A 26,385-nucleotide genomic window follows, 5' to 3' on the forward strand; every position below is an offset into this window, starting at 1 on the left:
GGGAAAAAAAGCCAATTTTTTTTACCTAGGTACTTGCCTGAGATTATCGTCATCATTTATCAAGGTCCTCTGATCTGAGCAGATATAATTTTAAAATGAATGGTGCTAAACACAATGGGCTCCATTTTCCCCTTGCAGCGCAACACTGCTAGGTTCTTCTGAAATTGGGGAGAGGAGAAAAGGTAGGATAAAGAAATAAGCACTCTCTTTCCAGAAAGGAAGAGGCTAAATTGTGACTCCCCTGGAGTCAGTGGATTATTTTGTTTAACAAACTGTAAAAATGATTTGGAAGAGGGAGTATGCTATGAACTCTTCCAAGTGTGCAGATGACACTAAATGTATGTCTAATGAAGTGTCAATGAGCTGGGGTCAAACCATTTCCTCCAAGCCTCCAGTTGTCACTGTTGGAGATGGAACATTGGACTGAACCAGTAATACCTTAAGATTTTAAAAGCCTCTGAATTCTCCCGTAACCTCTTCAACCCAAAGAACAACCTCCCAGGGTTTCAAGAGCCAGACTCCATCGGCTAGGAGGAGCTGTGATTCACATCCCTTATCCTTTCACAGTGTGTTGTGCTAATAATCAAAATTTTTTTATTAGAGCAGCAAATAATTGACTTTGCTTTTTCCATGTTATCATAGGTATTTTAATCTTTTTTGTGTCTAAAACCTTCGTGAAATGTAAATTTACTTTGCTTTATGATGGCTAATGACCTTCAGAATTATTACTCCAAGGTAAAGCTGTCTCTGCTGCTAAATTACTGCTAGATTATTCTATCCATTGCTAGTTGTAAAGCTTTTTCTTGCCTCTTTTTTTTTTTTAATGAGTCAGTCCGTCTCCTCTGTAAATATGATTGTGTGCGCATACACGATACGCTAGTGTTATTAGCGTGTTAGCGGAACAATGGGAGCTAGGGGACCGAGGCGGGAGAGTTGAGATTGAGGTACAGTTCCGAAGTTGGTTTGGGAGGAATGAAGATGGAGAGTTGAGGAATCATGGACGAAGAGAGCAAGTAGGTCAGGTGGGGCTACCTGGTGGGGTGTTTTGAAGCCTAGCGTGCGGAGTTTTGGATATGAAGGAACACAGTCAGTGGATCATTTTGAGGAGAGAGCGATCTAGACCAGTCTTCAAAAAGATGATCCATGCAACAGCATGTAGAGCAGACTGAATTGGAGAGGGGCTGGAGGCCGGTGGAGCAGCGAGGAGGCAAGCGCAGTAGTCTAGCAACGGTATCACCAGACTCGTACTAGGGTGGCTGCAGTCTGGGTAGAGTGGATCTGAGAAATCATCATCATCAGTCATATTTATTGAGCACTTACTGTGTGCAGAGCACTGTACTAAGCGCTTGGGAAGTACAAGTTGGCAACATATAGAGGCAGTCCCTACCCAACAGTGGGCTCACAGTCTAAAAGGGGGGAGACAGAGAACAAAACCAAACAATGAGAAATGAGGCATTGAACAAATTAAAAGCAGTAGACTAGCCAAAAACAACTCAGCAGAGACAAAGAGCATTTTATAAACTAACCCAAAGTGTGTTAAGCCGTGTGTATGGCCGGGTGTAAATATACATATAAATATCTTCACTATATAACGTTCGGTCATGTCGCCTGCGGCAACTCAGTAGAACTTCCTAACGTGGTCAGTGCCAAGCCTCGTTGGGCCCCTTCATTCGGGGTCAGATTCTTGTGAGTTTGGCTTTCTGGGCTTTTTAAGGTGATCCCAACTAACGTCAGTTTGTATAACTGTAATTTACGATTGCCAAACTGTTGCCCAAAACTGGAAAGGAAAACAAACTAGTTTTCTTTTGGCATTGCTTCTCCACCTTCCAAGTTAGCTTCAGTGAGTGAGAGTTGTTACAAAACATGATGTTTTTGGGGAAAAGAGTTGGTAGTTTGGAAGGGTGATTTAAGCACATTGCCCTGCACACTTAATTTAAGTTTTCAAGCTGCTACCTTGCAAGATAACAGATTTTAACCTTTGTTATGTAATTGAAGTCATAAAATGAAGTGATTGACTGAGTTTGGTTCATGTAGCAGGAAAAATGAAAGAAGTTACAGTAAACACATAAATGATTTATTCTTTTTTAAAAGCATCTCTCACTAGGCATAGCTTATATTTTACCTCTGCATTGTTGACCCTTGAAGTAACAATGGAGATTTTACTTGGCTTATCTCCAGCTGATTGAGAGAGAGAAAATCATGTCTACATATAATTTAGTTGGTACTGAAAGTCATGCATATTCCACTAGAGTGCATTGAATAATATAATTCTCCAAGGAAAAAGAATATCAATTTTCCAAATTGCTTTATGACTATATTTTTTATTCTTAGGGTAGCCATCTCTTAGGTGGGGCTGTTCCCATTTTGCACATTGGGAAAATAGAGGCATAGCAAAATTCAGTATATGACCATAGGGTACTAAGAAATAAAACTCTGGTTTAGTTTTTTTTTTTTTTTACTCTCTCTTAATTCACATCACCCACCCCCAAAAAGAATGAAACAGAATTCCATTTTATAATTGCATAACATTTGGCTAAGCAAAATGAATTACACATCCAGCCCTATTGTTTGAGGATTTCCTGTCTGAAACATCTTCTCTTTAGTATCAGTGTGGCGGAATTGCGGGGATTAATGTTGTGGCACTGTCTCGCTTCCTGAGCCCTTTCCTTTTGGGTCTGGGGCTGATTCGGACCATTTTGGGCTCCAATCCTTACATAGGACTCCCTTGTTCAGCTTCTCGACCCCTTGTCCCTCACTACCGGCATTCAGAGCAATTAGAAAATGGCACCCTGAGTGGGTATGTGCCTGCCTTTCTCACAACCTTCTTGCTGATGAAGGGAGAGGACCTAGCTTGTACCTGTGGTTATTTTTGTAATTGATCCGGAAAGGGAATTAGGGCTGGGGTCCAAGAGAACTCAAAAGTTTTGGGAGGGCTTAGTGAATGACCTGCAACCATTTGCTGACCTTGGCTGGAACGTCTGGCTTTTTGTATATCCAGGCTGTGCCCAATTACAGGTGATCCAAATATCTCATGTGATTGAGATATTGAACTGTGTTTTGTAAAATGGAAATAGTCTGTGCAGTGGGGATCACCAGGCCAAGGCTGAGTTTGGGGCTGGAACTAGCCTGGGACAGCCCCATCTGGCATGAGTTCTGCAGCAGGCCCTGAAGGTTTCCGGAAAACTTGCCTTTCCCACCTCTTCTGAGCCCTTGTATTCCAGAAGCGGACCTAGGCTTTGAACAAAACAAAAGCCCTTGTGCATTTCTTAATGTTCTGCATAGGGCCTGCCTACTCACTTGCTGCACCTGCTGCCTCAATGGAAACATGACTTGTGTGTGAGTTTTACTTTGCCAGCCATTAGGACTGTAAGCAGTTTCTTTACACAAAGTCTCAGTCCTTGAAATCCTTAGGACTGAAATTTGTCCGTCATTCCCAGTCTATCACAGCCACGTGTTTGGTTAATATGACTTTTCTTAATTTCCGATTTAAAAAGGATTAGTAGGAAGTTGTGTCCTTTTTTGCACAAGATGCGAAAAGAAAGCAGAGGTGAAGCAAAGCAGGACCAGACCCCCTTGCTCCTGTCCTTTATTTGCTTCTGCCAATGCTGCAGTTAAAAAAAAAATAGTTGAACAGTTGAGTGCCCTTTGAGTTGTGCAGTTTTGGTGTATCAATCAATTGTATTTACTGAGTGCTTACTGTATGCAGAGCACTGTACTAAGTGCTTGAGAGAGTACACTTTAACAATATAACAATTGGTATGCCTGTTCTCTGCAAATAGTGTACAGAGGGACTAACCATTCATTCAGTCATATTTATTGAGCGCTTACTGTGTGCAAAGCACTGTACTAAGTGCTTGGGAAGTACAAATTGGCAACATCTAGAGACGGTCCCTACCCAACAGTGGGCTCACAGTCTAGAAGGGGGAGACAGACAACAAAACAAAATATATTAACAAAATAAAATAGACAGAATAGTAAATATGTACAAGTAAAATAGAGTAATAAATCTGTACAAACATATATACAGGTGCTGTGGCGAGGGGAAGGAGGTAAGGCGGGGGGATGGGGAGGGGGAGAGATGACCACTCCTGCAAGTAAGCAGATGAAAGGCATTCCAATGACAGTGCAATTTCAGTGTCATCTCTGGCATTACATCAAAGAAGCAGCGTGGCTCAGTGCAAAGAGCACGGGCTTTGGAGTCAGAGGTCATGGGTTCGAATCCCGGCTCCACCACATGTCTGCTATGTGACCTTGGGCAAGTCACTTAACTTCTCTGAGCCTCAGTTACCTCATCTGTAAAATGGGATTAAGACTGTGAGCCCCCCCGTGGGACAACCTGATCACTTTGTATCCCCCCAGCGCTTAGAACAGTGCTTTGCACATAGTAAGCGCTTAACAAATGCCAACATTATTATTATTATCTGGTAGCCCAGGCACAAGTTCTCAGCAGTTTGAGCCTCAGCCAGCCTCCAGGTGACCTACAGATTAAACATGGGACTCTACTACTGGGGGTAGGGCTTGGGGATGCTGTGGACTGGATTCGGAAGACCTGCTGTAATCCTCAAGTCCCCAGGGGGATGGACCCATTCCTCAGGTGGTGAATGGTTCCAGGGTTCCTCCAAGGTTGTAATGGGCTTGGCAGATCCCACAGGGGTCTGGGCCAAAGTGACTTGGGTGGAAAACAGGAAACCTTCCTTGGATAAGAAAGAACTCAATAAATACCATTCATCATTTGATTGGCTGCCACAACTCTTAGGGACTCCGTCTCTTTCATCATTGGCAGCACTTTGGGGCTTCTATATTCTCAATCAATCAATCAATCAATCGTATTTATTGAGCGCTTACTGTGTGCAGAGCACTGTACTAAGCGCTTGGGAAGTACAAGTTGGCAACATCTAGAGACAGTCCGTACCCAACAGTGGGCTCACAGTCTAGAAGGGGGAGACAGAGAACAAAACCAAACATACTAATAAAATAAATAGAATAGATATGTACAAGTAAAATAAATAAATATTTATTATTTATTATATTTATATTATATAAAATATATTTATAAATATAACATTCTCGTGCTACTAATCCAACTACTTGAAAATCAAACTTAAACTTCTGCTTATTGCCCCCTAAAATATACACCTGTTCCACTTTAGAGTCAGGTTTGCATGAAGGACCTAATTACTCTTCTAAACAGTATGTGGAAACACTTTTGTTTCTGGTGAAAAGTCTGTATCAAGCAAACTGATGGAACAGGTAGGTGTAGCTTAACAAAGACAGCCTGACCTTTGACTTATCAGAATTTAAAATTAAATGTTACCCTTTAATATGTTGTACTTTCTGAATTCCCCAGAGGCAAACTTCCTGATTTCTCTAGAGGCAAATACTAGCTATTGGTGAATAGTCTCCTCTTTCCAGTCTGGCCCTATTCCCCAAGTCTGCAGGGCAAGATGGTTAAGATTCTGTTTGAGAAGATCTATTACTTCATCCCGAAAGGGTGAGTCTAACGAGAAGTTCCCACTCCTTAGATTTACAAGGAAAAGCTTCAAAATAACTGTTTAAAGAAAACAGAAAAAAAAATTTAAATCAAAAGTCTTTATTTTTCCTTTTGACAGTTATATATTTCTCAACAACCTACTGTTTTGTCTCAGTATTTTGTTTAGAAATTCATTATGGTGGTGGACTTTATTTTCTTGAATTTTCCCACATCATGATGACCTGATATTTTATATGCAGTTTTGAAATTTTGAGGTATTTTCTTTGTCCAGTCATTCCTTTCCCTTCTAACATGTATACTGAATCTTGACCTCCATAGAATTAGTAATTTACTGCCCAGTATTGGCATTTATTAAATCAATTTTCAGAAACATTTTCTTTTACAAGAGTCAGAAGATTTTGCTTGCTTTCAAGTAGCACTGCTGATTACAGTTCCTAATTTAATCTTAGTTTCTCTAGACTCCAGGAGCAAAATTTTATATTGACATCCACACATTCATAAAGATTGCAGAGGGTATCTAAACCAGTTGCTTTCTCATGTGTTGTTACTTATTGGTTAGAATTACTGCATTTTGTAAACTAAATTCTGCACTGTAGATGATTACAAAAATATAATTTAGGCCATAGTTAAATATAAAGTATAAGCTAACATTGTTTAAAAATATGAAAAATTCTAATAACTTGAAGTGGTCAGAAGCAAAAATAGATCAGCCAACTTCTTCCTCTAGATCATGCAGCTTGTTTTCTCCCATTATTCTCCTGATTATTCCTTTGAAAATAACCTTTTGACACCTTACCAAGGAGTACTCATTTTAAAGGTAAACTTAAGCTGATAAAATTAGTTTAGAAAAAAGAGTATACTCCTACAGTACGTATTACCTGTAATTGTTTTTCCATGGGTAGTTTATTTCAATTGTATTGGCCATTTGTATTGCCTTTTAATTTGCATTTTTGTTCTTTAACCGCTCTTCCTGGCAATTTCGGTTGTACAGTATGGATGTAGCCCAACCTTTTCAAAATATTTGTCATCGTATACTTTAAAAAAGTCTTATTTACGTAACATCTCTCATTGTAACTTACTGAATTTTTTTTTCTATCCAAAAGTCTTAGGCAGGAGCTCCTTGCAGGCAAGGAATGTGTCTACCAGCTCAGTTTTATTATAGTCTCCCAAGCACTTAGAACAGTGCTCTCTGCATAAGAGCAAGTGCTCAATAAGTATTGCTGGTTGATTGATCTGATAAGCTATTATTTCCCCTCTCCTCTCTTCTTGGCATTATGATTCTGTTAAAAATGGTGCAAATACCATGTCAGTATTAGATAATTTTCCCAAGCTATTTCTTCTTATGCTAGTAATTCCTTTTTAGCTGAAGCCCAATGAAACCTGTAAATTTTGCATAAAGTTTTGGCTGTCCTGTGTCTTTGGGCTCAGTACTGAAACCTAAATCTAGGTCCACTCCCTCCTAAAGGAACCCTTTATTTTTCCAAAGCTTGATTCTTTAGGAATTATCATTGTTATCAAATTGTCAAGAACTGGAAATGTCTTTGTGACTTGTAGTTAAATGATACCATGGCCGATTGCTGTGGAAAAAAAACAGCATAGCATGGATCAGCACCCTTCTTGGAGGTGAAGCACAGGTTGGGTGATTTAAGTGTTTAATCAAGATAAAAAAAATGTGTGCTGTGAAATTACAGAAGTGCACTTTTGTCATCCGTGGTTGGAAAACAGCAGATTCAGCATCAAAATACAAGCTCACCCCCTTTCCGCTACACTTTTCCTGCTCCCACAGGAAGACTTCCAAATACTGACCCTGTTTCAGAGCTCTGAAAATGCAAATGCAAAAGAGGTGACAACTCTGGGGACAAATGAAATAATTTTATTTTGGCCCCATCTGTATAATCAAAAGCAAATATCTGGGGCACTGTACTAAATGCTAGAGAAGTTACAATGAAGGAGCAGGGCATGATCTTTCTCCTTGAGAAACCAGTAATCTCAAGGGTAAGCAAACACTTGGAAAGTCTCAACTGCTGTCAACAAAGAAGAAACAAGAAAAATAGCCTAAAAGCATAGGTAGGAAGAGTTCAGTGTTTCAGTGGCCCCTCTGTGACTCCATCTAGATGTCTGTGTATGAGACTTAAAGCAGGCACTTAAGTATGAAGCCCCTTCGCAGCAGGAAACAAGACTTCTCCATAGTGTGGCTGGGGGAGTGAGCCAACTTCAGGGGTTCTTCCTGGATCTTCTGATTGTGGAACCTGGGCTGTGGGGGTTCTGCCAACTCCCTGTCGATATTCTTTTCTAAGATCAAAAATATCTTAGAAGGTTTTATGGTATAGATAGAGTTCATGCTGGAGGCCTGCTTTTGGTCCAATGGAAACAGCACCGCTCTGGGAATCAGAGTTCCAGTGCCAGTTTTGCCATCAGTAGGGAAGGTTCCGGACCAAAGAACAACTTATCACATGCTGCAAAGTAGATGGCCCGGTGAGACTCCTGAAAAATAGCTAAGATGAGCAGCAGAAGAGTGCAGCGGCTACAAAAACAAACCTCCTGCCAGCTCACGGCACTTTGGCACAGCATCAAGCACCGTGCTGTGGACACTTCAGCCCTAAGTGGGTCCTGCATGTAAAAAAGAAAAAAGCAACAACAAAAAAAAAGCCCTTGTGCATTTCTTAATGTCCTGCATAGGGTCTGCCTACTCACTTGCTGCACCTGCTGCCTCATTGGAAACAAGACTTGTGTGTGAGTTTTACTTTGCCAGCCATTAGGACTATAAGCAGTTTCTTTACACAAAATCTCAGTCCTTGAATCCTTAGGACTGAAATTTGTCCATCATTCCCAGTCTATCCCATCCACGTGTTTTGTTGGTTAATATGACTTTTCTTAATTTCCAATTTAAAAAGGATTAGTAGGAAGTTGTGTCCTTTTTTGCACAAGATGCGAAAAGAAAGCAGAGGTGAAGCAAAGCAGGACAATCATTAAAGATTAGCAGAGAAAAGGACAACGGGAAGTAAAAGGGTTGGAAGTAGTGTTTTGTTTCAGCCCATTCATCACTTTCTCAAGGTAACGTGGCGTACCTTGGTTTTTCAGTTTGATTTTCATTTTTTCACATTGAAGCAAAATATTTATAACAGTAATCTGATTACCTTGTTTTTTCCCCCCTTTCCAGCATTGCTATGGCGACAAAAGAAAACATGACTTCACAGAGAGGAATGTTGAAATCAATACAGAGCAAAATGAACACTTTGGCCAGTATCCTTTGTGAAAGTTTGAAAGTTGTGCTGTTTTTATAAGCTGAACTCATGTGTGATTTCTTGCGTGATTCCGGAGTGGAGATTATCAGCAGTCTTGTAATACAAAAGTAGATTGTACTCCTGAGTGAGATATTGTGCTCTTCAGTCACAGTTATTAAAGAAAGTTTGCACTGATGAGGATTTAGATTTGTATTGTAGAATAGTATAAGAACAATTCATAAATGTAATTTTGAAGGTGATGCTTTTTTTAATTGGAAAATGTTGGAGGTAGAATTTTAGCAGGGAAAGACAAGGTGTTTGAGATAAAATGGGGCAATAGGCTCAGAGGTTTGAGCTTTAACTTTTTTTTTAAATGATATTTGTCAGGTGCTTCCTCTGTAACAGGCACTGTACTAAGTGCTGAGGTAGATACAAGCTAATCAGATTAGACACAGTCCATGTCCCACATGGGGCTCACAGTTTTAATCCCCATTTTACAGATGAGGTAACAGAGGCACCCAGAAATGAAGGGACTTGCCTGCGGTCCCACAGCAGACAAGTGATTAGAACCCAGGGCCTTTTGATTCCCAGGCTCCTGCTCCGTCCATTAAGACCACCCTGCTTCTCTTCTAATAAATAACCTAAATTTTGTGTTCCTCGATATCCCAATCTAGTTTTGGGTAAAAGTTTTAAGAGACTTGCATCTTGGGCAGTGAGAGGGAGTTTCCAGTGTTCCCAGTGTCCATAGCAAGAGAGATGCTCAGGGAAAGAGTTGTGTTCTCTCTTCCAGGCTCCTGGCAAACCATTTACCGCATTATTGCAGCAATGGGAGAAAGTGCAATGTTTTTGAGAGCTCTAGATCCCTTAATGCCTCTGTCACTCTTAATTTAACATTTTTATATGTCATCGTGCTGTTCCTTTATCCTCTGAAGTAAAAGGGTATTTGGAAGGTGGCTAGTTTTCTGTGAACTCATGAAGTACTTTCAAATGCCAGTGTTGGCAGTTTGGAGGATATTAGTTCATTTGAAAACATCCTGAAATTATGCAGCTCCACAATCCGTTAGTTTCATTAGCTTGTTTTTGGTGACCTGCGAGAACAAAAACTGTTCAATAATTGTTAGTGTTAAAAGATTTTTAGACCTTAAAGAGAAAGCTTTAAAATTTTAAGTTTGTTTCACATCCGTTAAAAAAAAAAAATTAAATGGAGAAAACACCAGAAGCTGGATGTTCTGAAAAGTACTTCTGGCTGTTTGCTCAGTAAAAAGAGATTTGGTATCAGCTAGTTGGTCATAATTAGCATATAAAAATTCCTTCCCCATCACCCTGTTTGCTGTTTCATGTTCTTTTTTGATTATTCCTACATACCTGCTCCTATTTCAGCTATAGTGTAATTTAAATATGAATGTTAGGGAATCGAAGATCCTGTTTCTACAGCCACGTGTTTTGCGTAGCTTACATAGAATTGATCTGAATTCAGATTTTGCTCTCCATTCTGTTCACTATTGTGAATGCCCAGTGAAGTAGAATTAGAATGCCCTCTTTGATTTATCTCCATTCTGTTGGTAGTTCCAAACTTAGATTAATCTTTATCACACAAGGATGTATTCTCCAATAAATCTAATCTTTATTTATTGCAGTAAGATTTGCACCCTTCATGCACCCCTCCCTCAGCCTCACCTGGTACCACTTAGGTACATATCCGCCATGCATTTATTTATGTTAATGTCTGTCCCCACTTCTAGACTGTAAGCTGCTTGTGGGTGGGGCACATTTCTTCCAAGTATGTTGTTTTGTGTTCCCCCATGCTCCTACTACAGTGCTCTGCACACAGTAAGTGCTCAAATACAATTGATTGACTTATTAATAAGTGTGATGCTGTGGCGTCGACCTTAACGGACTCTTCCCGCAGATCGCTTTCCTGCCGTGAACAACCTGATCCAAAGGATCAACCTGCGGAAACGGCGAGATTCCCTGATCCTGGGTGGTGTTATTGGCATCTGCACCATCCTATTGCTGCTGTATGCTTTCCATTGATGGAGATTCTCTAAGGACCTTTGACAACCTCTGCTTCCTCACCCTGATCCCTGTTAAGGAGAAGGGAGAAGTTGGACAGACCTGTGACAGCTGGATCAGCATGATGCCATTAAAAGGGTATGGTGGCAGCCTCGATGACACTGGTCTGGGTTTGAGCTGAAGCTGCAGTATTTTCTCTGTCGTCCTTTTCCCCAGCACATGCCCTCCTTCTCTTCCCCTTCCATCTTGCGCTCCCAAAAAGGGTTTCAGATCCTTATGTCTCATCATAAGGTAAGTCAAAGTACTGGGAGGGAAAAAAAAACAAAACACCTGTGCTTCATGATGGTAATCACGTCTTTGTGTCCATTGTTCATGAAGACAGTGACCCACATTTAAAACCCTAGTCCTTTCAGCCCTCTGAACAGTATGTTGTAGCTTTAAGCCATCTGATTCATTTGTGACCCAGTGCAGCTTCTGTCACTTTTTTAAACTCATGGTGAGTCATCGCAAAGCCATTTCTTCAAAGTTTGTGCTGTAAAAAAGTCACAGACTTTTCTCCCACATAAAGAGGATGAATTCAGTTTTGCACAGAAATTAACCAGACTCGTGGAGTCAGTATTTTTTTTTTTTAGTGGCTCTACAACGACAATGTGAAATTCTAGCAATCGTACTTCGGTGTAAGGGTCGAAGATACGAAAGGGAGTCTTCCCTAAAATAGGGACCAAACCCTGCAGCTGCCAGATTCCTTCTGACAGCGGCCTTTTGAGCACACCTGCTCTGGTTAGCCAATTGACCTTGAAAAGTTTTCAGACAATAAGATACAATTGATTTAAACACATTCAAAGTATTTTTTTCTAATTGGATTACTACTGTCCCCAAGCAGGCTGGGCACAAAACTGAATTGTAAAATAAGAAAGTTAAATGGGTTATAAAACACCAAATTGTGTTTCCAAATATCCACAACTGTTGCGCATAAACTTTAGAATAGGAAGTGAAGTAAGGGAGTGGTTGAGGACAAAAATTCAGTTGTATAGCATATCTGAAGTACGTAATATGTGAAATTATACTCCAGCCACTAAGATATTGCAGCTTTTTGTTATCAGAAAATTCTTGCTTAAAGGTTAACTGATCTGGTGAGTTGCCGACACCTTTCCGAAAGTGTTTACTACTGAGAATACGGTCAGTTCTCTAAAACGTGAAGGCTGCGTTCTTGGGAAGACTCGCGTTTTAGGGCACCCGCCTCAGCCGACTCCGTGCACAACGTTTCCCAACATCGCACTGCATTTGGTCCAGGCTGACCCAGGTGATCTCACAGAAGTTCCCTACTTCCCCATCAGCCGTCTGTCCAGAATGTGCAGCGAAAACACCCAGTCGTGGAAGAACGGAGCGTACCATTCACAATGTTAGAGAATATCCTTCCATCTACACCTGTAATTATCTATATCACTTGCAGATTTGTAAACTAGCCACCAAGGTTCTTTTCAACCCTTGCGTAAAGCTCCTGACTGCTACTGATCCCATCTTGGTAACTGTAGCAGCCGTGCAGAGTTTGGGACACCTCTCCTGTTGCTCTGTTCCTCTTTTATGCTTTGGGAAAGAAAAGACTCCTCTAAACTGTTGTGGTTTACTGCTTAGTCGCTAGTCACCTATCAGAGGGAATGAAGGAAGGCTACGTGTGGTTTCTCTAACCGCATGAACAGCTTGAATTATACCGTTCCCTCAGTCTTATTAGAATAATGTAACCCTAGTGAGATCCATAAACCTCTGATTATGGTTTCTTCATGGATGGAAAATCTTTGATATTCATTTTTCTTAATTACGGGATTTTTTTTTTTAAAGTGTGGGCTGATCATTTGCTGATTGGGGGATGCTCTTAACTTGAAAATGAGTTTTCCCAATGTAAATCTCAAAGGATCAGGGAAGTAAGTTCCTTAATTAAATTCTCTCTGTTGGGAGATTAAAAGTCCTCTCCCCTGACATTTATTATCTTTGATTTTTCAAAGGGCTTTGATTGGTGGTTGTGCCCCGGCTAGAATTCATAGAGCTTTCAGTTGCTATGTAGTTGACATTTGTAAGAATCTGCAGTCTAGCAAATAAAGTTATTTATTTAATAATATAACCAGGCTTTTTACTGGTCTTGATTTTTTTTGGTGCATTCCATTAAATCTGAAAGGAGAATCAAACACTAGTGTAGAAGAAATTTTAGCTTCTTGCAAATACGTAAAGAAATTAATTTTTTGATGACATAGGACCCCTTATTTTGGAGGTCATGCTATGAAGGAATAGGATTGTGTTTGGTGTCTTTCTTTATATAAAAAAATAGGCACACGGTCTCTTTTCAGTATCTTGTAAGAGTTTGGTGGTGGTTGCTTTACAAGGTGGACAACTTTTATATGTTGATGCTTGGGTTGAGAGCTGGATCCCACTGAAAGGTTTGATTTTCTTAAAAGGTTGCCCGTCCTCAAGACCTAAGTAACAATATGGCTATATGCCCAGAACTGCTGTCTGTCTAAAGCTGAATGGCCACAACCAGGATACACTTGTTTTGTTTCCTTTAGCGTAAACTTCAGTGCCATAGTTTAACCATGGGTTTCCATTTGTAAAAGAAACCTTCATGCAGTACTTTTGGAAAGAGAAAAGTACCTAGCTAAGGGGTTCTATTTGGGTCTATAAAGTCAATTCCTTTCCATTTTATTTGCTCTCACACCTTCCTGCAAATGATCTTTTTTCTAATCATTTTCTGATTTCGCATCACTTTTCCTCCTCCATTTTCCCGAGTCTGTTACACACAACCCACTTCCATGAGTGGGTGGGGCAGAGACCAACTGAGGTTTCTGTTTGCAGTCTTGCTAATTTACTAATCAGTGGATTGCTGAAACGTTGGTTATTTTTGCAAAGTCTTTGGCCACTTTTGAAAAGTTTCTTTTCACCCCAGAGAAGGGACTTTGATTGGATCGTTTGACAGATTTTTCCTTTGTAAAAATCATTATGTCATTAACCAAGCACTCAGTACTGAGACTCCTCTAAGACATTGAAACCAAATTCTCCTTGACTTGGAGAGGGGATGAGATTCCAAAAGAGGGATTTCTGTATTTAATTTATTGACACATTTGTAAACTTATTTATTAGCAGTGACTGGTTCTTTCCCACTCAGCCCAGAGATTTTGTGTTCTCTGGGTTTTTCTAGCCAGCAGTTTTTTGTGTCCCTTTATGAACATCCCAAATCATTCCCAGAAAAGCAACAATGATTGCACACTGTTATAATGACAGAATTGTATTTTCTGCCATTTCTTTGTTCTCTTCTCCTTGCCCAGCGATTTTCGAGTGTATTTATAAATTTGGTATAAATTTGGAAGTTACCCATTTTCATGGAAAACTATGCCTTGGTATCTAGAGTTAGGAGGTTTCAGCCGATAGGCTGTGGCTCCACTTTTATATCATCCTGGAAGATAACTTGTCCATATCTGAATTGTAGTTTTTCAACATTATTTTTAGAGCAGTTGGCAGATTTAGTAGTGTCGTCTTGCCTGGATTAGGTGGCTTGCCCCTGCCGTACAGAGCAACCCATGATTGTTCCCCTCTGTTTCTAGAATGTTACTGTGATGGCGTTTTCCCCTTCAAAATGGGGGTAAGATCCGCCCCAAACCCCCCTCCTTTTCTTTATTACCACGTCCAAATGATATTCACCAGTATCAGTGTGGGTATTGGATGTTAACATGTATCTCTGTTAAGGGTTTGTGGGGTGGAAGAGGAATCCAGTTTGAGATCTCTGGAACTCTGATACAACACTTGAAAAGGCCTGTAAATGGAGCATTTTCAGGGGGTTTATTTTAAAAATCAGTGATTGGTGTCTAGAGAATTAAGGAACTGTGGGCTTCATTTCTGTAGACATCTCTGCAGGCCACAAAGTAGTCGTTCTGTTTTTCAGGGAAAAAATTTCCAGGTAGGTCATTGGCTGACAAAGAGCTTTCCCACAGTAATCTATCTACTGCTTGTTGTTCAGTAGGCACATCGAAATGCTTGTTGACTCTGGCAGGTTCTAGCACTTTGAACTTTGTGGCTAGTTTAACCAGTGAATTAGTTGACTGACATGAAAGTGTAGTAATTTTTATTCCAACCAAAATTTATGCATCAACTGCCATTTCTTTTACGCCCAAATTGAAAGGACATACCCACTATCTTTGCGTAAAAGAAAGTGAGTCTTAATCTCTTTAAGGGAACATCCATGTTGTGGAATCTCTCTGGGGAAGAGAATTTAAGGAGCATGGGTGCTTCAAGAATGTGCATTGAATGGAAAATTGGGACCTAGCTGAGCCATATCTTTGGATCTTTGACAATTTTCTTTTGTACCCTACATCTCACCCCAGTATAAGGGTATTTGCAGTCATTTTGAGGACAGACAATCCAAAGGAATTGGTTCCAATCACACTTCATCTGGTGGAAGACTTTTCCTCATGAAACATGCCAGTACACGACTCCTGTCTAATCTTTTCCAGTTGCACTTTCTCGGTTTTGACTTTTTGCTTTTAAACCTTGAAACCCATTTTATTGTACTTGTAATTTTTGTTCTCACCTAATGTGCATTTTCTGTCTGTATAGAAAAGCTTTGTTATGTAATTTAATAATAAATTAGAATTCTATATAGTTGCGCTGGTTTTTATTTCAAAGTAGTGCCGTTAGCATTCGAAAATGGGATCGCTTTCTCAGTGTGATTGAGTGACTTGAGACTGATACATCGTGTGACTTGGTAACCCACATAAAGGTGGTCCTTTGGTTTGGAGCCATAGTTCTTTGGGGTGCATAATGTCCATCAATCAGTGACTGTACACTGAAAATGGAGGTGAGTTCAGACTTTATCTCTTGTGGAAATGTTGAAGCAGCCTAGGAAGTAAGTATCAAATACTTACCAGCCCTCATCTTTTCTTCTTGCTGGCATAAATTTTTACCTTGGTCAGTAGGCAAGTTGCTATTTTCCCAAACTGAAAGAGCCTCTGGATCTTACTCTATTTATTTATTTATTTATTTATTTATTACTCTATTTATTTATTTTACTTGTACATATCTATTCTATTTATTTTATTTTGTTAGTATGTTTGGTTTTGTTCTCTGTCTCCCCCCTTTTAGACTGTGAGCCCACTGTTGGGTAGGGACTGTCTCTATATGTTGCCAATTTGTACTTCCCAAGTGCTTAGTACAGTGCTCTGCACATAGTAAGCGCTCAGTAAATATGATTGATGATGATGATGATCTCCTGGAATTTAACTGCTGGCATGAGAATCCCACTTGCATTTATTCTGACCTCCCATTTTGGTTAAGGCAAGACTCTGTTCAGACATGTTATCGCACAATTCCACAACTGTCTGAACTCATTTTTCACATGTCCTTAAGCATAATGATTTCTCATGGAAACGAGAGATATGTTTCAAATTTTTTCTTTTGTTTTTTCTAGTACAAGCTTGAAAAATAAACGAACTGCTTTCTCCCAGTTGTTCTAGAGTCCTGTTGGAGCAGAGAAATACATGCTCTGAGAAATATTAACCTGTTGTTTCACCTAACCTGAATAAGGTTTCCTCTTTCTGTACAATGTAAAGAACTGTTCAGCTTGCAAAACGTTTTGCCCTGACTGTGTTTAAGGGTAGGAAAAACGTGTTCCTTTGCGTGGAAGAATATGCCAAACATTTTGCCATCACCACCTAAAAGTTATATTTATTTAAAAAGTAATATTTATGCTTATCATTAGCACTTGGAGATTCTCTGTGTGGCTGGTACCATAATTTTCTCTTATGTGAGATTTCTGTGAGCTAACACTCGCTCCTGTTGGTGCCACTCTCTTGGATCTTGGGGTGCCAGGAGAAGAAAGGGGAGTGCTGGAAGGCTCCCCCTTCTAGACTGTGAGCCCACTGTTGGGTAGGGACTGTCTCTATATGTTGCCAACTTGTACTTCCCAAGCGCTTAGTACAGTGCTCTGCACACAGTAAGCGCTCAATAAATACGATTGATTGATTGATAGGGTGACTCCTCAAGGTCCTCCCCAGACCATCTGCTGCCTTTCTGCTGCCTCTCCAGATCTCCATGCAGTCTCACCAACCTGGAAGGAAACCTCAAGTTGTACTGGAGGAGCTTCGGGATGTCAGCCCAACTCCCTGGGCACCCTCCCTGGCACTCCCCTTCCCATGCCACTGCTAAGAGCAGCCAGGGTCGCCGGAGAAGTTTCCGTTTTACTTACTTCCACTTAGGTGGTCACCATGAGGAGCCCCAGAAACCAGCCGCACTGTAGGTGACGGGTAAGTCTGTTACTCGTCATCTACCCCGGTGGGGGCCTTGCCACCCATGGTGGAAAAGGGAAGCATGGGGCAACAGAAGGAGTTTGGAGGAGGCTGGCTCCAAAATCTACAAGAGCTAAGATTGGCTCCGAGTTGGGCCCTGAGAATGCCTCGGAAATGGAAGCACTGCATTTTCGGAGGGTGCGATTGTCTTCCTGCTGTATCAAATAGGACGCCATTCATAAAGGACGGTACAAGATGTGTGCTGCCCCTTCAAATCTGAGAACCCTGAGGGTGTGCAGTCAAGTACAAACAGTTGATAGATTTTCCTCTTTTGGTCAGAATGAGAAGCTTTCCTAAGATAATCATTTTCCCAAGGTGATGAGTTACACCTAAAATGCGGATGACACATAATCGGTTTTAACTTGTTCTTTCGTGTGCACTTTCCATTCCAAATGCCTTAGGTATTCCCGCTTTTAGTTCAGGCAACACACTTTAAAGAATGTGCCTTTATCCATCTTGTAATTGTAGTTTTGGAAAGGGATCACCTTGTAGTTGCAATTTCAGCACCTTGTGGCTTGTGAAAGAGGTACCTAGGTTATTTCTGCACCACTTAAAACATTGCTTCCTTCAACCCAAATATAGTTAAATGCTATTGGTGGGTCCGGTCAATTTGTTTTGTTATTATCAAGTTCCACTCAAACTGCAGCGGCCATCCCGGCTGCAGGTTCTCACCTCTCTGCATTTACCCTCGATCAATCAATTGTATTTATTGAGCACTTACTGTGTGCAGAGCACTGTACTAAGCGCTTGGGAAGTACAAGTTGGCAACATATAGAGACAGTCCCTACCCAACAGTGGGCTCACAGTCTAAAAGGGGGAGACAGAGAACAAAACCAAACATACTAACAAAATAAAATAAATAGAATAGATATGTACAAGTAAGATAAATAGAGTAATAAATATGTACAAACATATATACAGGTGCTGTGGGGAAGGGAAGGAGGTAAGATGGGGGGATGCAGAGGGGGACGAGGGGGAGAGGAAGGAAGGGGCTCAGTGTGGGAAGGCCTCCTGGAGGAGGTGAGCTCTCAGTAGGGCCTTGAAGGGAGGAAGAGAGCTAGCTTGGCGGATGGGCAGAGGGAGGGCATTCCAGGCCCGGGGGATGACGTGGGCTGGGGGTCGATGGTGGGACATGCGAGAACGAGGCACGGTGAGGAGATGAGCGGCAGAGAAGCAGAGGGTGCGGGCTGGGCTGGAGAAGGAGAGAAGGGAGGTGAGGTAGGAGGGGGCGAGGTGATGGACAGCCTTGAAGCCCAGGGTGAGGAGTTTCTGCCTGATGCGCAGAAGTCAGAAGGATCTAATTTTTAATCCTGGTTCCACCACTTGTCTAGTGTGTAAGCTTAGGAAGAACAGCTGAGGCTTGGCTAGGAGTTTGGAGATTTCTTAGAAGTGAGGATGCTACTGCTAGCAATCAATCAATCAATGGTATTTATTGAACATTTCTAGAACATACAGGATTTTGGTTCCTGGATCCTGGAATAACCGTCTTTGAAAATGTTTTTTTTTTTTTTGTGGGGAATGTGTTCTTGGCCGAGTTAGGAGGTAGCACTGTTTCTGTTTATACTGCCAACAATAAGTAGCTCAGAAATTCCATGTTCTTGTAAGAAACTCAAAAAGTGAATTATTAATCAAAGTTGCATACATTTTTCCATCCTGGTATTTCAATCATTTATGGGGGCCCAGGTCTTAAGATTTTACTATCATTCATCTCTGAGGTTGACTGCCTCCATAATACTATCAAATATCAGAGAAGCAGCGTGGCTCGGTGGAAAGAGCCCGGGCTTGGGAGTCAGAGGTCATGGGTTCTAATCCCGGCTCCGCCACTTGTCAGCAGTGTGACTTTAGGCAATTCACTTCACTTCTCTGTGCCTCAGTGACCTCTTCTGTAAAATGGGGATTAAGACTGTGAGCCCCACGTGGGACAACCTGATCACCTTGTATCCCCCCAGCGCTTTGAACAATGCTTCGCATATAGTAAGCGCTTAACAAATACCGTAATAAAAATACAGTGGAGCTTTTTATTTGAGCCCTGTTCCCGTGAAAATCTGTTGCTATCGCACGATGATACACTAAAATTTAAAATCTTACTCTAAATCCCTATGGGAAGGTTTTCCTAATCTTTTTTTCTTCCTTGGAACTACCCCTTCCTTGTTCTTCCTTCTTCCCCACTGCTCTCAAACCTGCTCATGTCTCCCCTATCCAAACCCTTGGTTGACTCCACGGCTCCCTCCAGTTATCGCCCCATCTCCCTCCTACCATTCCTCAATCATATTTATTGAGCGCTTACTGTGTGCAGAGCACTGTACTAAGAGCCTTGAACGAGTTGTCTACACCTGTTATCTCAAGCTCCTCTCCTCTAATTCCCTCCTTGACCCCCTCCACTCTGGCTTCCATCCCCTTCACTCCACAGAAACCGCCTTTGAGCCAAATCCACCGGCTTCTACTCCATTCTAATCCTCCTCGACCTCTAAACTGCCTTCAACACTGTCGACCACACCCTTCTCCTGGAAAAGGTATCCAACTCCCCTCTCCTGGTTCTCCTATCTCTTTCGCTGCCTATTCTCAGTCTCTTTCAAGGGCTCCTCCTCTTCCTCCTACTCCCTATCTGTAGGGCTCCCTCAAGGTTCATTTCTGGATCCCCTTCTATTTTCCATCTATACACACGCCTCTGAAAAATTTATTGGCTCCCATTGCTTCAACTACCACCTTTATGCAGATTCCCAAATCTACCTCTCCAGCCCTGATCTCTCTCTCTCTCTCTCTTTCCAGTCTCACATTTCCTCCTGCCTTCAAGACATCTGCACTTGGATGTCCTGCCAACTCCTCAAGCTTAACTGAACTCCTTATCTTCCCACCCAAACCCAGTCCTCCAGCTGATTTTCCCATTACTGTAGACAGCACCACCATCTTTCCTGTCTCACAAGCCCATAACTGTGGTGTTATCCGTAACTCACCTCTCTCATTCAACCCACCTCTCTCATTCAACCCACCTATGCAGTCTATCATTAAATCCTGTCATTTCAACCTCCCCAATGTGACTAAAATCTGTCCTTTCCTCTCTATCCAAACTACTATCATGTTAATCCAAGCACTTATCCTATCCCACCTTGAGTACTGACCTCCTTGCTGGCCTCCCAGTCTCTCCTTACTCCAGTCCATATTTCGCTCTGCTGTCCAGATCATTTTTCTACAAAAACGTTCAGGCCATGTTTCCACACTCCTCAAAAAACTCCAGTGGTTGCTCATCCACCTCCGCATCAAACAGAAACTCCTTACTGTCGGCTTAAAAGCAGTCAATCACCTTGCCCGCTCCTACCTCACCTTACTATTCTTCTAATTACAGCCCAGCCCACACACTTTACACCTCTAATGCCAACCTACTCACTATACCTCAATCTCATTGCCGACATCTCACCCATGTCCTGCCTCTGGCCTGGAACGCCCTCCCTTTTCATATCCGACAGACAATGTCTCCCCACCTTCAAAGCCTTACTGAAGGCTCATCTAATCCAAGAGGCTTTTCCTGACTAATCCCCTATTTCCTCTTTTCCCATCCCTTCTGTGTCGCCCTGACTTCCTCCCTTTATTCACCACCCCTGGCCCCAACACCATAGCACTTACATACATATCCATTAATTATTTCCCTCCCCCTCTAGACTGTAAGCTCATTGTTATATGTTGTTATATTGTTTTGTTGTACTCTCCCAAGCACTTAGTACAGTGCCCTGCACACAGTGAGCACTCAATAAATACAGTTGATTGGTTGATTGCTTCCACTCTGTAAATAATTTTTGCCTCTCTCACTAGATTGTAAACACCTAACAAGCAGGGAAAGTGTGACTTCTGTTTTTCTCTCCCATGTTTAGTACAGTGCTTAGTATTCAGTAAGCTCTCAATTATACAATTGATTGGGGGACATGAGGATTGTGTTCTAACCCCAGCTGTACCACCAACTCACTGTGGGCCCGTGGACAAAATGCTTGATCTCTTTGGTCCTTCCATAGTTTTTTCAATGTACAAATGGGGATAAGAATCCCTGCCCCTTCCCACAGTGAGGATAAATTTCCTGGCACCTGTGAAAGTGCTCTGGGGTCCTTAGGTGGAAAAGTGCTACAGAATCAAAATTTTCTTTTTTATCATTCTTTGCATCTTGCTTCAAAATAAGCCCATTTTAGATTATTTTGTTTTATGGATGCTGTTTGATTTGGGGTTTGGAAAGAACACCAATCTCCCCACATTGTTGAAACCGGGCCTGATAAATGTTCCTTTAAGAAAGCAATGGAGAAGTTATGAAAAATTTTCCATCTTTACATTCTGTTTATGGCTCTGCCCTGGACTGTCCTTTGGTTCTTTCCACTAATTAGTTCGTAAAAATTTCACATGAGCTGAAATTAATCTTCTCTTGAGCCCCAGCTCCACCTGGTTAATATTTAATGCCAATGAAACTGGAATATATCTCTCTTGATTCAAGAAGTTCTTTGTGCAAAGGAAGTCTGGGTTTATTCATTATCCGGATTTCATTTGTCAAGGTTGAAGCATTTGTGTCGTCAGGATTGGAAAAGTATATGGAGATCACAGAGGCCACTGCCTCATTGCTAGTGACCATCCCATTCACTGTTATAATTTGAAGTCCTTGGGCCACCACATTTCAGCTCTTTCCTTCAGAAAATACTTCTTCTCCTTAGATAGGGAGAGGATGTGCTTTTTATTCTATTATCTTTTCAGGTTTCTGCTTCTGTTTTCACCTAGTGTTCCCATTCTTGTGCTCTACTCTGTATTGCTCTCAGTATCTGCCTTTTGTGGGCGTTTATGTACATTCCTTTATCCTTATTTGTACTTCCAAGTCAACCCTTCTGGTGGTCCAGTGGAAAAAAAACAACATGCCCTGGTGGATAGAGCTTGGGCCCAGGAGTCAGAAGGACCTGGGTTCTAATTCTGATTCTGCCACTTGTCTTCTGGGTGACTCAGCTTCTCTGGGCCTCAGTTACCTCATCTGCAATAATAATAATAACGGTATTTGTTAAGCACTTACTATGTGCCAAGCACTGTTGTAAGTGCTGTAAAATGTGGATAAAGACTGTGAGCCCCATGTTGGACATGGGCTGAGTACAACCTGATTAGCTTGTATCTACCCAAGTGCTTAGTAGAATGCCTGGCACATAGTAAGCGTGTAACAAGTACCATTTTTTAAAAAAAAGCCTGGCTCTAGTCTCAGATCTACAAGTAGAGGGATGCTTGCTGAGGCTATGCCATCGGTAGGGAAGGTTTCTGACTGAAGAACCACGTGGTGTTTTAGACTGTGAGCCCACTCTTTTAGACTGTGAGCCCACTGTTGGGTAGGGACTGTCTCTATATGTTGCCAATTTGTACTTCCCAAGCGCTTAGTACAGTGCTCTGCACATAGTAAGCGCTCAATAAATACGATTGATGATGATGATGATGATGGTGTTTTCCATGTGGTTGGCAGGCCACACAGGAATCATATTTGTGGAGAATTTTCTCTAAGGGAACGTCAGTATGAAAAGCCGTGTCCCTGCTCCAGGACCCAAATCTCACTCTCTTCCTGTCCCTTTGATGTCACGGCATCATCTCATTGGACATTTCTCATCTTCCTTGTGATTCCCACCCCTCCACCATCTGTCAGCCCTTTATTTGGTGACCCCCCACCAACCCTCCCCTGCCAGTGATTCTCCTTGGGTTATTCGTTGTGCCTTTTCACCTCTCTGGCTTTGGCTCTTCATATTTATCATCCGACTGTTCTAGCCTGTTACTCTATCCCTGTGTTTGCGTCTCCCGCCGCGCCTCCCCAGCTGAGTCCATCCACACCCACCCCTCATCATATCTGGTCTAACGATTTTGTTCCTTCTGTTCCAGCCTGCATTTGGGGCATCTCAGTGCATTATTCCATTACCCATGGTTGCTGGTTTTATTTAATCTGTCTTCGATTTCTCCAGCTAATGGGCTTGGTAATAATCATGTGGTTCTATAAGAGGAGTCCTTTGTTGGAGTCCTTGCCGTTTCTCTGCAGGACAGAGTGCTGAGACTTTCTTACCACAGGCAGAAGTGACAGATGGAGACAGAGCTATGTGTCTAAACTGAAAAACCTTTGTATGGATTTGACTGAAAACACAGCCTAAGTTACTGTTAGACTTGAATTCATTTTCTTTTTTCAATGTGCATTCTTATTTGGTATTAACTTCTCAAGCAAAGTCTCTCATACTGCCTGACAAGCCTGCTACCGTGGTAGGTTTTTCTCTTCCACCATTCCATTCCCTCACTAGATCAAATTGATGGAGGGCTATTCTCGGAAACTGATCCCTCAAGACTTCTGGAATAATTTGCCCGGCCTTTCTCGCTTGCCCTCGTTGCATTTATTTCCATGTTCTTGTACCACTTAACCCGCGAGGATCCTCTATTTGGGGACCTATTGGAAACTTTGCACTCTGAGAAGAGGGAGAGGGAAAAGGGCCTGCTTCTATGCACACAGATTTAGAGATATAATAGGGTTGGGGGTGGCGGAGGTAGATAATCAGGTTTGCGATCTTCATCTCCAATTCCATATACTGCTTTTAAAAAGGATGTTTTCTCTGGAGGCACAAGTCCGTAGTTTGAGAACTGAAACTAAGTATCTCAGTGCTGCTTAATGGGATCTTATCCCACTGGATACAGTAGTTTTCTGCATCTTTACTCATCTATAGAGGAGGAGTTCCTGGACTCTTCCTAAGATAGGATCCTAAAAATTGTGACCTGTTATTCAACTCTTCTGAAGAGGTTTAATAATGGTACTGGTTGAACGCTTACTATGTGCCAAGCACTGTTTTAAACACTGAGGTCAATACAAGTTAATCAGGTTGGACACATCCCTGTCTCATAGGGGGCTCATACTCTTAATCCCCATTTTGCAGGTGAGGTAACTGAGGCCCAGAAAAGTTAAGTGACTTGCCCAAGGTCACACAGCAGATATGTGACAGAGCTGCAATTAGAACTTAGGTCCTTCTGACTCGAAGGCCCGTGCTATATCCACAAAGCCACGCTGCTTCTCACATATACTGTTCCAAATCAGATATCAATAGAAGTTAAAATGCCTATCCCATGATATCTGTGTACTTAGTGTAGTTTACATTAAAATATATAGGTTTATTTTTTAAGAGCCTCACCAAAAATACAAGTGATTAAATAACAAAGTGTTGAAGATTTTTAAAATCTGATTAAAAACAAAAAAAAAGAAAACTTTCATCCACAGAGCTGTCCCTCTGAAGCCCCTATATTGATGTCTGTCACCCCCGCCCCCGAAGACTGTAAGCCCACTGTGGGCAGGGAATGTGTCTGTTTATTATTGTATTCTCCAAGCACTTAATTCAGTGCTCTGCACACAGTAAGTACCCAAATAACGATTGAATGAGGGAATGAATGAATCTAGAGAGTGAGCCAGAGAGGGAGGGTGGGGAGAGAAATGATCAAAGCAATCACCACTAATCTGATATTGTAGGAGTCTTTCTGGACATCAACACTGCCAGGTGCAGCTGGCCCAAAAGGTTACTTTAATAAGGAAACATGGTTTAGGTTCATGGGGAGCAGGGGATTGGATTTAGTACAGCGCTCTGCACACAGTAAGCACTCAATAAATGCGATTGAATGAATGAAAGTGCCCTTTCAACTCTAGGAATCTGTGTGTTTGGATGTTTGCAATCTCCCAGTAGAAGACTAATAGCCGTAGGACTTCCTGCTTAGCTTGCTTTTCTGACCATCCCATCAGATGCTCTCGTGTCCGTTTGTTCAGACCAAACCCCTGCTTCACTGTGTTTAGCAGGATCAGCCTCTTCCAAAATACTGGTGAACAGATGGTCCTGGGGATCCCCGCTCTCACCAAAGTGATTACGCTGAAAGAGCAACATTTCACCCCAGCTGGAACCACAGTCCCCTGATAGCCAATTAACCACAGCAACTGCATAAGCAGGCTAATGGCACACAGTCGGGGCTGTGATTTTAACATGCACAAGCAGATAATACAGTTAAGCGGACATATACGTAAGGGGAAAGCATTGGGGCATGTGTTCAAAGCATTTGCTACCGCGATGGTAATCGGGTTTTTAATGCTTGGAAATTTAAAAGTGCCTTACTAAGCAAGCACAGTAAAGAGCTCTCATTTGCAAATGTAGTCAACAAGGTAATGACCAGGATGGGTCTAAAATGCTTGAGAAATGGGAAATAGAGACTCCGGTAGATGTAGTGGTTCTGACCTACATTTTAGTTGCTTCATGAAAACCTTAGAAAAGCAGAAATGGGGTTCACTGCAGCACTAGGATCAACAACCTAAAATTGTTAACAAATACATTAGGGAAGGTGACTAGCAAAATCAACTTAGGTTGAAATCTAGAGGTAAGATATAAAAAGATCTCGTTACATATAGTGAGTATGCCATTTTGACAACTCTGTTTTGTCTGGCTTCTGAGGGCTTTAGCCTCTTAAACTGAGCAAGTGCTTACTACGTGCCAGGCATTGTGCTAAGCTCTGGGGTCAGTACAGAGTAAAGTTGGACACAGTCCTCGTCCCACATGAGGCTCACAGTCCTAATTCCCATTTTACAGAAGAGGGAACTGAGGCGCAAAGGAAGTGAAGTGACTTACCCAAGGTCACACAGCAGATGTGGTGGAGCAGGATTAGAACTCAGGTCCTCTGACTCCCAGGGCTGTGGGCCTTTCCCCTAGGCCACACTGCTAATGCAGCTTTCTCAGAGAAAGGATGAGGGAAGATCCGTTAAAGTCCTAGTTCTCTTCCCTGACTGAAGGCGGGAGCCAGGACCGTCACTTTTTGTCTGGGAATCCTAGGGCAATAGTGGACACAGTAAGCGCTCAATAAATACAATTGATTGATTGATTGACTGACTAAGGATGATCTCTGAGGCAGCTTCAGGGGAATGGCCACAGGTAAAAGTTAGCCTAGGGTTGTTCTGAGGAAGCCCACCAACACCTAATGGTCTGGGCAAAGTCTGAATTTAATGGGAAAGAAGTTGGAGGTATTGATAAAATGAGGCTTTGGGGACGTGATCAGGACTGCTGCCTATAGATCACGCATTTTGGGGGAGTAAAGGGATTTTCTTTTTTCCTTATCAGCATCTTGTCCAGGTGCCTCAGAGAATAAGCCTCGCATGCCTACGTCTCCCGTGACCTGTTGCTGTGGAAATAATCTGATTTCAGGAACGTGTGCTGAACGGGCATCTTTTGAGGCTAAATACTTCCACTGCATCAGTTTTTCCAACAGACGGATGAGTCCGGCAGGTCTTCTTGGCTCTAGGGAGTGGGATCGGCAGGCTTCCCCCACCCCAAGGGCG

The 26,385-nt window shown here is 41.9% G+C and overlaps 1 protein-coding gene across 4 annotated transcripts in view; it reads left to right on the top strand.

Annotated features, from left to right (window-relative positions):
* GOSR1 (golgi SNAP receptor complex member 1) overlaps positions 1 to 15,368 on the top strand; it is a 49,231-nt gene extending 33,863 nt beyond the window's left edge. For all 4 annotated transcript variants that reach the window (XM_038758944.1, XM_038758945.1, XM_038758946.1 and 1 more), the window contains exons 8-9: positions 8,652 to 8,734; positions 10,625 to 15,368. In XM_038758944.1, the coding sequence (XP_038614872.1) occupies positions 8,652 to 8,734; positions 10,625 to 10,749 (208 nt within the window). In that variant the 3' untranslated portion in view covers positions 10,750 to 15,368. The remainder of the gene's footprint in view (positions 1 to 8,651; positions 8,735 to 10,624) is intronic.
* The last annotated feature ends 11,017 nt before the right edge of the window (positions 15,369 to 26,385 follow it).

The sequence above is a fragment of the Tachyglossus aculeatus genome, chromosome 17, assembly GCF_015852505.1.
Source record: "Tachyglossus aculeatus isolate mTacAcu1 chromosome 17, mTacAcu1.pri, whole genome shotgun sequence".
In the NCBI taxonomy this organism is placed as follows: domain Eukaryota; kingdom Metazoa; phylum Chordata; class Mammalia; order Monotremata; family Tachyglossidae; genus Tachyglossus; species Tachyglossus aculeatus.